The sequence below is a fragment of the Xenopus laevis genome, chromosome 5L (assembly GCF_017654675.1).
Source record: "Xenopus laevis strain J_2021 chromosome 5L, Xenopus_laevis_v10.1, whole genome shotgun sequence".
Lineage (NCBI taxonomy): Eukaryota > Metazoa > Chordata > Amphibia > Anura > Pipidae > Xenopus > Xenopus laevis.
This window is the reverse complement of record NC_054379.1, coordinates 84,285,834-84,298,136: the sequence shown is the minus strand read 5'-3', so window position 1 is coordinate 84,298,136 and position 12,303 is coordinate 84,285,834. Positions and strand designations below refer to the sequence as shown.

General features: G+C 32.4%; 1 protein-coding gene across 2 annotated transcripts in view; it reads left to right on the top strand.

Annotated features, from left to right (window-relative positions):
* The window catches only part of grik2.L (glutamate receptor, ionotropic, kainate 2 L homeolog), a 322,471-nt gene that overhangs the window by 259,777 nt on the left and 50,391 nt on the right, over positions 1-12,303 (top strand). For both annotated transcript variants that reach the window (XM_041562043.1, NM_001159686.1), the window contains 1 exon segment: positions 2,124-2,242. In XM_041562043.1, the coding sequence (XP_041417977.1) occupies positions 2,124-2,242 (119 nt within the window).

The window sequence follows — 12,303 nt, the reverse complement described above, 5'->3', positions numbered from 1 at the left end:
AATGGTGGAAGTCAAAGTTTTAAAGAGACAGTACATGATAAATTTCGATATTCGAATTTCAAAGTTTTTTTCAAATTTGAATCGAATTTGGACTATTCCCTAGTTGAAGTACACAAAAAATAGCTTGAAATTCGAAGTTTTTAACTTCAAAAATTCACTTCAACCTTTGATAAATCTGCCCCTTAGTGCTGTAAACAGTGGTAGATTTATCAAAATTCAAGTGGTTGAGGTTTTTTTTTATTTGAAGAAACCCAAAAATCGAATACATGCTTTTGGAGTTGAACTCCAAAACTTGATTGCTTAAAAATTTGAAAAACACAATTAAAATGTTATTATTTAAAGTTTCAAGTACTTTATTCATATTCAATTATTCAAGTTTCTCAAACTTAAATTTGGGATTTTTGCAGCATTAAGCTCATATCAGAGTTGCCTAACTACATAACAATGATTTTCATTCTGTAGTGACAAAGTGGGGATTGCCCACTAAGGGGTAAAACTAAAACTCGAAGTTATCTCATATTTTTATTAATCCAAGCTTGACCAAACTGCAAACCATGATTCTATTTTATTTATCAATAAAATAACTCGAAAAAAGTCAGGATGTGAAAAAGTATTTGACACAGAATCTCTCGATTTTTTTCGTGTTATCATCAGAAAACCCCACATTTTTTGGATTATCAGACGAAACCTAGCACAGATCATGATATCTTCAAATTGCAAAAGGGATATCTCCCATTGAGTTAAACATGAACTCATTGTGTATTTTGGTCATGGAGCACCAGGCAGCATCAAGGTCTTTTAAAAGTATCAAATTTTATTAATAACTTGGTTACATCATAAAAAAACAGTGTATCAAGCCCCACACTTAACGCATTTTGTGGCCTCACGTCACTTCCTCAGAAGCAAAAAACATTAACTCACAGGTTTGAGATGGAGGATTTTCAGATTCTACGTTTTTGCAGCTTCAGGGTATAATTTTTGGCCAAAAAACCCGAACCAGAAAAAATTGTGGTTTAGTAAATAACCCCCAAAATGTTATGGTTTCCCACTGTCCATACTATATTAAAATGTGCTATAAACACATTTTATAGAGAATTTAACTGAAATCTTTTACACAATCTTTTTTTTTATTAAGATATAGTAATGGTGCAATATACAAATACATATTTTGAAGTTTAATAATTGTCTGTTATGGAAAAAAACTGTGTTTGAAAGATTTTTATTATTATAGTAAAAGAGATTCATCACTGCAAGGGGCAATATATCAGAAAATAGATTGTTTATTTAAAATGGCCACATTTGTACAAAAACAGTAATCCATGATTATTAACAAGATTTGGTCAGTCTACTGTGTATGAATAATAAAAGCAGATATTTCATATATTGCTCTGGGTTACACTTCCTGTGTTCAGAGCTCCAATGTGATATTACACTGAGAAATTCCTCTTTTTTATTTTGAAAGACAATAAAAATGATAAAGCACTATATAAAAGATGTGGGATAGCTTGATTTGCAAAGGTAATCTGTAATACAGTAACTTGAGTTTCAGATGTATTTGTGCATATTCGAATTGTAAAAATATATTACTGACTAGTAATATTTGGTGGGTCAGCTTTTTAAGAGTATTATAACCCTTTCATCTTTTATTTAGAGAACTTTATTTTTCATAATTTATTTTGGTGAATTTGTATTTAACTGTTAATTATATGCAATACAGTATATTAAAGTATTGCATATTGTACTTGAGGAGGCAGATTTATCAAAATTTAAATTTGTGAATTTGCCAGTTTTTAAATTTACTTCTAGTTTTTGCATTTAATAAATCTCTAAAGCTCAAACCATGGTATAAAAAATTTGAACACTGATAGATCAGCCCCCAAGAGTTATCATGGCTGTAGTTAGTTTATTGTATATAAAATGTTTTAGTATATTTTAGGAAAATGAAATGCCAGACATTGTATAGTCTAGTTTTAAGTTTATTTTATTACATGTAATGTGTGAATATTTGTTTTCATCTTTGATGTAATAATTCTTGTTTTTCTATTTCTTTCAGTTATGATTGATGAACATCTCTTCTACTCTCCTCTTAAAAATATTCTCTTTTTCCCCTCCATTTGCCACAGGTTTAGCCCCTATGAATGGTATAATCCGCACCCTTGCAACCCTGACTCAGATGTGGTGGAAAACAATTTTACCTTGCTAAATAGTTTCTGGTTTGGCGTTGGAGCTCTCATGCAGCAAGGTATACGATTCAGCCTATGATTTCCCTTGGGCACCATGTCCCACTATTTGCTGGGGTTATACATCGTAATGAAACAAGATACTTGCATGGGTGCCTCTGTGCATGTAGCCATATTCAACTTTACATTCATAAAGTGTAGGCATCATGTAATACACTTTAAAGTCTTATTCTCAGACCATATTTTAGTGTCCTTGAGATCTCCATACATTTATCATTGTATTCCAGTCAATCATAAAATATTCCATAAACCAACAAAACCTTAATTCTCCATTGGAAACTGTAGATGGCAGTTTTTAACATTCTCACTCCCCGATGTCATGTAAATTACTAATCTTTCCCCCAACATCAAATTTTTTATGTAAACAGGTTTGATCACTCTCTAATTCTTTATATTTTTTTTTAACAAATAATGTTTTCAGATAAACAAATGTAGCTCAGATCTGGTATGCACATTATAACAATTAAAGTGTTTCTAATACAATTAAAAGGCAACTATAATAGCTGTAAACACAATAATCCCAAATTGTAGTGGATTTCACAAATAGGTTCACTTATTTTATTCATAGGTTTTTGTTAATAGCCAAATCCATAAATGCTATTTGGCATTTTTGCAGTTTTAAATGTGTCTGTGACTTACAGCATGTTAGGTTGTAAAGAATTACATAAAATAGTCTATTTGTGAAACTTAAAACAATCTATGATAATAGTCTGAAACATACTACTGTCTTATAATGCTAACATGCCCTAATTATTTACATAAAATATAATGTAAGTATCACATAAATGAAATACTGCAACTTAACTGGTAATACTGCACAAACGAGCTTTGGAGGGATACATGATAGAGGAGACCCGTACATTTCTTGCTGTCACCTCCTCCCCAGGAAACGGTGGGATATGGTGTTGGACATGACGTTACCTTGGGTACATGACAGTCAGCCCCTAACCGGCACGCTTTCTGTGTTTTAGAATTAAACTGTCTTAGAACATTTCTAGGATTTTTTTTACATATGAAATATTAGACAGTATGATATGTCATTGTTTTTCTTCCCTTCTTTTTTCTGACCATTACTAATACAGAATGGAAGAGGGAAGAAAATGCAAATGTTATTTTTAAAACAAGTTCCTTCAGTGCAACACAAGGCAACACTGCCATATTTAGGGACCTTATTGATTAGACCTAGCTTAAAACTATCTGTAAAAGATGTTTCATTACTTTTTGTCTTGCAGTTCTCAGAAATCATAGCTGGAGTTGTTTTTTCTGTCAGATTTCACCTAACAATGAAATGGTAAGATGAAATGATAGGTAAGATGGACTGTTTTTAATTAAATAACTCAGTTCTGATTTCAATAGATGTGAATTTAATCTTATAATTTAATCAAATATAGTGATCTAATAATAAGATAAAAAATGCTAAAAAAGTTGTTAGGATTAATAAAATAGTCCATCTTGTCTTGACTTCATTTTACCAAAAACAAACACAATACAGATGAAGCTACTTGGATTTGTGTGTTAAATGCGTCATGACTCGGGCTTAATTGAAGAAACTGTGTTATCTAAAGTCATCTTAACTCATTTAATGCATTTAACCTTTTCATTAGCATACCAAAGCACCATTGTTCACAATGGTGAATGCTTTAATTAGATGGGATGCTGTGACACAATTTTATGTGTTAAGTGGGATAAATGGGATATCTTTTAGTGTTTAGTTATTAGTGTGTCAAACACACAAATCAAAGTGGCTGCATCTGTATATATAATTTCAAGTTTAGATTAAAAGAACAAGGTGCAATGCTTTGTCTATAGAGGGCATAAACCTTTATAAAAGTAGAATAGGTTTATGCATGTGTGTATTTTGTATATTTGTAGTGTGATTATTAAAGGGCAACTAAAGCCCAACAATTTCTTGCTGCATATAAATCCTTATATCCAGAAGCCTCATTTATTGTTAATAGGGACTGATGTATCAATTAACCACATAAGACAGGCAAGTCTGCAACCTAAACATGCAACTCCAGCAAATCTGTATGAATCTTACCTATGTGCAAAATGCAAACAATTATGTTTGTATGTGTTTTTATTTTGTTTTATTTACTGTGTCAACAAAATGCACTTTTGCCATTGCATACACTTATGCCAAAAATAACCAACATTCAATAGCTAGATGAAAAACAGTTAAACACAGATAATAGATACCGTATATAGATAGCTAAGATAAAAAAATCCATTCTAATGTACTGATGTAGGCCACATGCAAACTGATGAATTTGAATTAAGGGTTTGACTATATAATCAAACTGAACAAAGATTTATCATGATAGTTGTTGTCCAACTAGAATTGGATAATATCACCATTATTATTATTCTATTCTTCAGTAGTTTTGTCCAACAGGTTGAATTCTTTAAACAATACAAAATTACAAGTATGTAAAGATAAAGCAGGCTTTTGGTGTACCTGGGATGCACAATCCACATGTAATATTTAATTTCAATTGAAAAAATTGCTAATCAGCGGCAGATACAACAACTATGCATTCTCTATATTTTTATATTTTGTACAGAACAAAAACTGAATCTATAAAAAAATTACTTATTTTTACCTAATAGTAAATATGTTTATCCTACTGAGGTCCATTTTTTACGTCTGTTTTTCTCTTATTGACAATAAATATTCCTTCTTCCTGAAACCTCTTCCCTTTCATTTAAATGGAAAATGTTTTGTCTTTATAACAGTAAGTTTGCATTGCTCAGTAATGCAGAGATGAATTTGACATTCAAGGAAAATTAAGATTTTTATGATATAAACCTTAAACAACCAACACGTTGTAAATCGATATTATCATATATCAATTCATTACAATTTAATTTAACATTTTCTATTTGTCATCATATGTGACCATTTTTCTAATACTGGTGTTTTAAGTTTCATTTTTCACCTTCTCATGTGACTTTAGAACTTAATAAATAAATAAAAACTCACCCACATTCTATTTATTCTTATGGGATTTTCAGAACTGTTCTAATTTTTACCCATTGACAAGTACAATTCTAAAAATCCCATAGGAATAAATAAAACATGGGTACGTTTTTATTTATTAAGCTCTAAACTCACATTTTGATAAAATTGCCCCTCAATGTTTTGCTTAGTTTCCAACTAAACCAGCCACACTGACTGGGGAATAGTGCAATAGTCATTCAGACTTATAGTATATTTGTAACACAGGAAAAACAATGCACTCATATTCATTTCTACCATTCCACCATTACATTTGTGGTTCAGGGTTACAATGCAGAGGCCCATTATTTTTTCTGCAAAAGCTGATGTTTAGTCTTAACACACTACAGTAATCAGAAAATGCAGTACAATATAAGCAGACAATAGGAGGCAGTAATGTATTAATGGCATGAGAACATTGAGTGCATCTCTTTCATAAAACATCAGGACATCTATGAATAAATGTTAGTCCTTTAAATGCTGCTCTTTGGAGGCAGACACAAATGGTAATGTTCTTAATCTACTACTAAGGGGCAGATTTATCAAGGGTCGAATTTCATAGTAAAAAATACTTCAAAATTCGACCATCGAATTAAAATACTTCGAATTCGAATAACAAAGTCGAAGCATTTTTCATCGAATTTGGCCATCGAACGATCTAAGTAAAATCGTTCAATCTAACGATTAAATCGTTTGAATTGAACTTTAATTGAAATTAATTTGGCGGAGTATTGAAGTCGAAGTTTTTTAAAAGAGACATTACTTCGATTATCAAATGGTCGAATATTCAAACTATTTTTACTTTGAATCGAATTCGAAGTCATAGTATCTTATTCGATGGTCGAAGTATCCAAAAAATTACTTCGAATTTTTTTTACTTCGAAAATTCCCTAAAATTCACTTCGACCCTTGATAAATATGCCCCTTGATGTACTAAAGCATTTGAATTATTCTAAATGTCTCATGACTAAAATCATTTTAGTCAAATTTTTTAAAGGAAAACAATGCAAAATTCACATGAATAAATATGTTACTTCTCAAACTCATAACTTGATAAATCTGCACTATATTGACCATTGGCAGGTAGCATTAACTTGTCACTTTTTTGTAAGAAAACATCTGATTTTTTGTTAAAGATTTACAATTTTTGGGGATTATAACCTTGAGGATTTTTGGGAGATTTTACAAATAGTAACAACTGATTAGCTATTGTTCACCTGCTGTGCAAGGGCTCATGAAAAATAGCTTTTGAATTCCGTCTTGTCAGTTCTTAGTTATAAAATACTACATGGGAACCTTCACCTCTACTCTGTTATTACATTCCTCACCTTCATTCATCACCATGACCACAACTTCATCAGACTTGGCGACACTCAGTGGCCTATATATCATGCAGTATAAGATTTATACAGGTAAAATTGTGTAATATAAACAGCAAATTTATAAAAGTGTCTATACTTGTATGCTGTGTTTACCTCCATTATTTTATGGAGCATATTGTTTTATGGTATCATTTCACACTTTGATAATCCCTAGTCATACACTAAAGATATAAACATGGGTATTGTAATTATTTGGTGAGGATGAACAACTAAGCCTCAGTTATCTGTAAAAAGTTACAACCAGTTATAGCTGAAGATGATTTTAGTCATGGATCAAAAAAAATCCTAAAAGGAAAAGGCAAAGATATACAGTAAATCTTTGGACAGAGACAACTTTTTTCTAATTTTGGTTCTGTACATTACCACAACGAATTTTAAATGAAATAACTCAGATGCAGTTGAACTGAAAGTAATCAAAAGTAATTGGACCATTGACTCAAAGGCTATTTCATGGGCAGGTGTGGGCAATTCCTTAGTTATGTCATTATCAATTAAGCAGATAAAAGCCCTGGAGTTGATTTGCGGGGGGTGGGGGTTCTTGTATGTGGAAGATTTTGCTGTGAACAGACAACATGTTGTCAAAGGAGCTCTCCATGCAAGTGAAACAAGCCATCCATAAGCTGCAAAAACAGAAAAAACCCATCCGAGAAATTCACGTCACTCACGTCAAAACCGTTACACGTCAACATTATTTGGATGCACATTGACTTTTAACGCTGGTGTCAAAATTGACGCTGGCATCAAAATTCGAGTTTCGCGAATTCTTCTCCATTTCGCGAATTTAGCTGGAGATCTTGAATTTTTCAGGGAAAGGAAATGGGGCAAATTCGCCCATCACTAGTGAACAACAGTCTCCAGGAGATAGGCGTATTGATATCCAAGTCTACCATAAGAAGAAGACTGCATAAGAAGACTGCATGAAAGTAAATACAGAGGGGGCATGCCACTCATAAGCATTAAGAATAAAAGGCTAGATTGTACTTTGCTAAAAAAAATCTAAAAAAAAGCCATCACAGTTGTGGAAAAAATGTTTTGGACAGATGAAACTAAGATCAACCTCTACCAGAATGAATGCAAGAGAAAAGTATGAAGAAAGCTTGGAACAGCTCATGATCCACAGCATACCACATCATCTATAAAACATGGCGGAGGCAGTGTGATGGCTTGGACGTGCATGGCTGCCAGTGGCACTGGGACACTAGTGTTTATCAATGATGTGACACAGGACAGAAACAGCTGAATGAATTATGAGGTGCTCAGAGGCATACTGTCTGCTCAAATCTAGCTAATAGCAGTCAAATTGATTTTGAGGCGTTTCATAATACAGATGGATAATAACCCAAAACATACAGCCAAAGCAACCCAGGAGTTATTAATGGCCAAGTCAGTCACCTGATCTAAACCAAATTGAGCATGCATTTAACTTGTTGAAGAGTAAACTTTGGACAGAAAGGCCCACAAACAAGCAGCAACTGAAAACAGCTGCAGTAAAGTCCTGGCAGAGCATTAAGCATTAAGAAGGAAACCCAGAATCTGGTGATGTCCATGAGTTCAAGACTTCAGGTGGTCATTGCCAGCAAAGGGTTTTCAACCAAGTATTAGAAATTAGCATTTTATTTCCAGTTTTTTAATTTGTCCAATTACTTTTGAGCCCCTGAAATGTGATTGTGTTAAAAAAGGCTTTAGTTGCTCACATTTTTATGCAATCTTTTTGTTAAACCCACTGAATTAAAGCTGAAAGTCTGCAGGTCAACTGCATCTGAGTTGTTTCATTTAAAATTCATTGTGGTAATGTACAGAATCAAAATTAGAAAAAAGTTGTCTCTGTCCAAAGATTTATGGACCTAACTGTATTTGTATTAATATATCATTAATAGTGCAGACTATAAAAATTCATTAAATTGTGTAAAAGTGGCAATTCAGTCTGCCTGAACACCAGGGGACACATATATATAATATATATACAGATGCAGCCACTTTGGTTTGTCTGTTTGACACAGAATAACTAAACACAGATATCCCATTTATCTCATTTAACACAGAAAACTGCGTCACAACATCCCATCTAATTAAAGCATTCACCATTGTTCACAATGGTGCTTTGGTATGCTAATGAAAAGGTTAAATGTATTAAATGAGTTAAGATGACTTTAGATAACGCAGTTTCTTCAATTAACCATGAGTCATGACGCATTTATCTCACAAATCCAAGTGGCTTCATCTGTATATGGGTCGAATTGAAAATTCAAATTTTCGTTTTTTTTTATGGTCAAAACAAGGAGTTATCCAAATTCAATTTGAGTTTTTTTTTTTATTTGATTGAATTTGATTTTCGAGATTTATCATACTCTGGCCCTTTAAGCTTTGAATTTGACTATTCGTCACCTAAAACCTGCCAAATTGCTGTTTAATTCAATGGTAAAATTCCAGGGATCAATTTGGAGATGTTTGCAGCCTTCCTGACAATCACATTTTTTCCGGAGAAAAAAACTCGAATCGAGTTTGATCGAATTCGATTTTAGTCAAATGAATTCAAAATTCAACTCTTGATAAATGTGCCTCCAGGTATTGCCGGGTATCAAATGTATTTATCAATGTATTTTAAGGGGCAAATTCACTAACCTGCGGAGTTGCGCTAGCGCAGGCTTCCCGCACTTCGCCAGGGCGCCGCTAATTCACTAAAATTCACTAAAAAGTTGCGCTCAGGAAGGTGAAAGGTAGCGAAATTGCACTAGCGTTAATTCGTCAAGCAAAGCAAAGTTACGCTAGTGAATGCCTAATTTGCATAAGGCGCCAACTTAAAGTAAAATGGACGTATATGTAGCAGCAAATACATTACACTACACAAGCCTTGGAAAGCTTCATAAAATAAAATAGAGTTTTTATTTTGCCTATACATGTACCCACTAGGTGCCATATGTTATGAAATGTAGGGGGGAAGGAGGGTACCCCCAAAAATTTTTCAATCTTTTTCAGCCTATCACCCTTAAAAAAGGAAAAGACGCCAGCATTTTTTTTAAAGCAATCCCTATCCACTCTATTGCACTTCGCCTGGTCTGAGGTGGCTAAGGCAAGTCTGGTGCAAGAGGTAACGTTCAGTAAAATGTGCAAGTTAGTGAGTTAGCGTAGTTACATCCCTTCAACATAGCACAACTTTGCCTGGCATAAGGGTGCAAAGTAGTGCTAGAGTAGGTCGACTTCACTAGCGAATTTACGCCAGCGCTCGTTAGTAAATCGTCAAAGTAACGAAATGACGTCACGCTGGCGAATTTGTGCTAGCGTTAGCCAATTCGAGCTTTAGTTAATTTGCCCTTAAGTGTTTTCCAGTTGAGAATATGACATGATAAGCTACATGAAAATGCTTTGTAAAAAAATGGTGATCACCCATTGGTACCTTTCTTATAAACTTATACTTACTTAAAATGTGTACAGTGATCTGGATTGTTGCCATTGATTTGATAGTGTTACATATATGGCAATTGGAAAGCGTAAAAAAAACATACCACTTTAAAGTTTCCACTTACTTCATAGTGCTTTTTATCATGATAAATAGACTCTCATAAAAGTATCTAAAATATTTTAATGTATTTCATGTGTTATTCACACTTAAATCTTAAGGAAAAGACAGTTGGCACCTGTGGTTTTATCCAAATCTTGACCAGGATAGTGCCTGAAATGCAATTAAGTTATGTGGGGCAAAAATAGTTAGCAATGTATTGTGTGTCTGATATTTGTATAATATTTGTATAGGTGGCAGGCAGTTCATTCTACTGAAATATACGGTATAGGATACAGTACATACTCTAGTGAACCAGAACCATTATAAAGTATGAGACTTTGGGAAAGCCAAAAACATTGCAAACACTTTTTTTGTTAATTTATTATGAAGTAGGACACCATACATAACCACAGTTTTTTTTTCTAAAATTAAGTTTAAGGGGCAGATTTATCAAGGGTTGAAGTGAAAATTTGAATTATGAATTTGAATTTAAAAATTTGAACTTTAGATTTCATTTTAGTGTAATTCGACTAGGTAATAGTTAAAATTCGATTTGAGTGTTTAAAAAAATTCAAATTAGAATTTTGAAATTTATAACGTACTAGCCCTTTAAGAATTAGAATTCGACTATTCACCACGCTGAATTGCTGTTTTAGCCTATGGGGGACATCCTGGAATCAATTTGGAGTTTGTTTTGTGGTATTCTGAAAATCTAGTTTTTTTCTTATTCGATTCTAGTTTGCGGGTCAATCCCATTCACCCAAATTGAAAAGAATTGTTTTTTTTAAAAAAAATAAAAAAAATTGATTGTTTGAATTTGTTTGTTTTTAACTTGAAAATCGAGTTTATGGGAGATTTTATAAACTCCCATTAACTCTAAATTCGACCCTTGATAAATCTGCCCTAAATGTTAACTCTCCTGTCTCTGGTGTTTCAGTCTGGCTGCTCAATAATCCAATCTACAGACTTGTATTATATCAGTCATAACAACTAAGTTAAATAAAGCTCAGTTATTCTGCTTAACAGGGCTGAAGTTAAGAATGTATCAACAATTTTAACAATTTACAAGTTGATAACCCCCCTGCTCAAAATGAGACTTGAGAAGATGAAAAATGAAACTAAAAAATTAAAAAGCATTTGAAAAAAGTTTTTGTACTAAATAATTAATATTGGAAGTGAAAAGATATTAGGAAGGTGAACTACTCATTTTTTTAATTCAGGGTAATATTTATCAAAAATTTAAAAACAAATAACAAAAATATACCCAGGAATATTTACATTTTAATCCATGAATAGTCACAATTTATTAAAGAAAACAATTAAAACAATTCACATGAAAAATGTTAGCAATTAAAAACAGCAGAGTTTCTGTTGGAACAGTCTCATTAACAATAAATAGAACAATGTGATTTTCTTTTGTCATTCCACAACAAAATGGGGGTGTGACAATATTGTCTGATTTTTTAAATCAAATATGTTAGTGTTTGAGAATAAAAAATATAATCACTAGGGAAAAAAATGTTTTGGTGCTATTGCACAGTATAGGAAACATAATTTTACAATCACAATCATTCAAATATTCAAAACAAGCAGAAGTCCCCTTAGGCACTCTCTAGATGTCATCAGATACAGTACCTTTTAAATTTCTTAATAAAAGAATTCGACTTTAACAAGCAATATAAAAAAGTAGGGAAAATTTAATTAACTGGTTAAGTAGAAGATGCAGTCTATTATTCTTTGCATTCCTATTTTTCAAATGAGAATGGTGTGAAATATCTCACATATGATAACAGAAACAAATGCATATAAATAAAGATGACTATGCAGAATAACTTGTATATAATATGTTACATAAAGAGAAAACCTGATGCTAGTTTCTTGGTTTATTATGTCATAATATACTGAGAATTAATATCAACACCATACAAGTTAATGGAGATAGGGAAAAAGTCCCTTTCAATAAATATACCCTAAGAATCAAATAGGATGGCAGATTGTTAGAAAGATATTTAAAAATGTAAAATATGATACAATATTAGATAACATGGCAGGATCTGTGTAAACATCAGGAGGGTGATAATTGTTTTGTTGCCTTACTTCAAAGATTGAGGGGCAGATTTATCAAAGGTCGAGGTGATTTTTCAAATGAAAAAAAATTGAATTTCAAGCTATCTTTTGTGTACT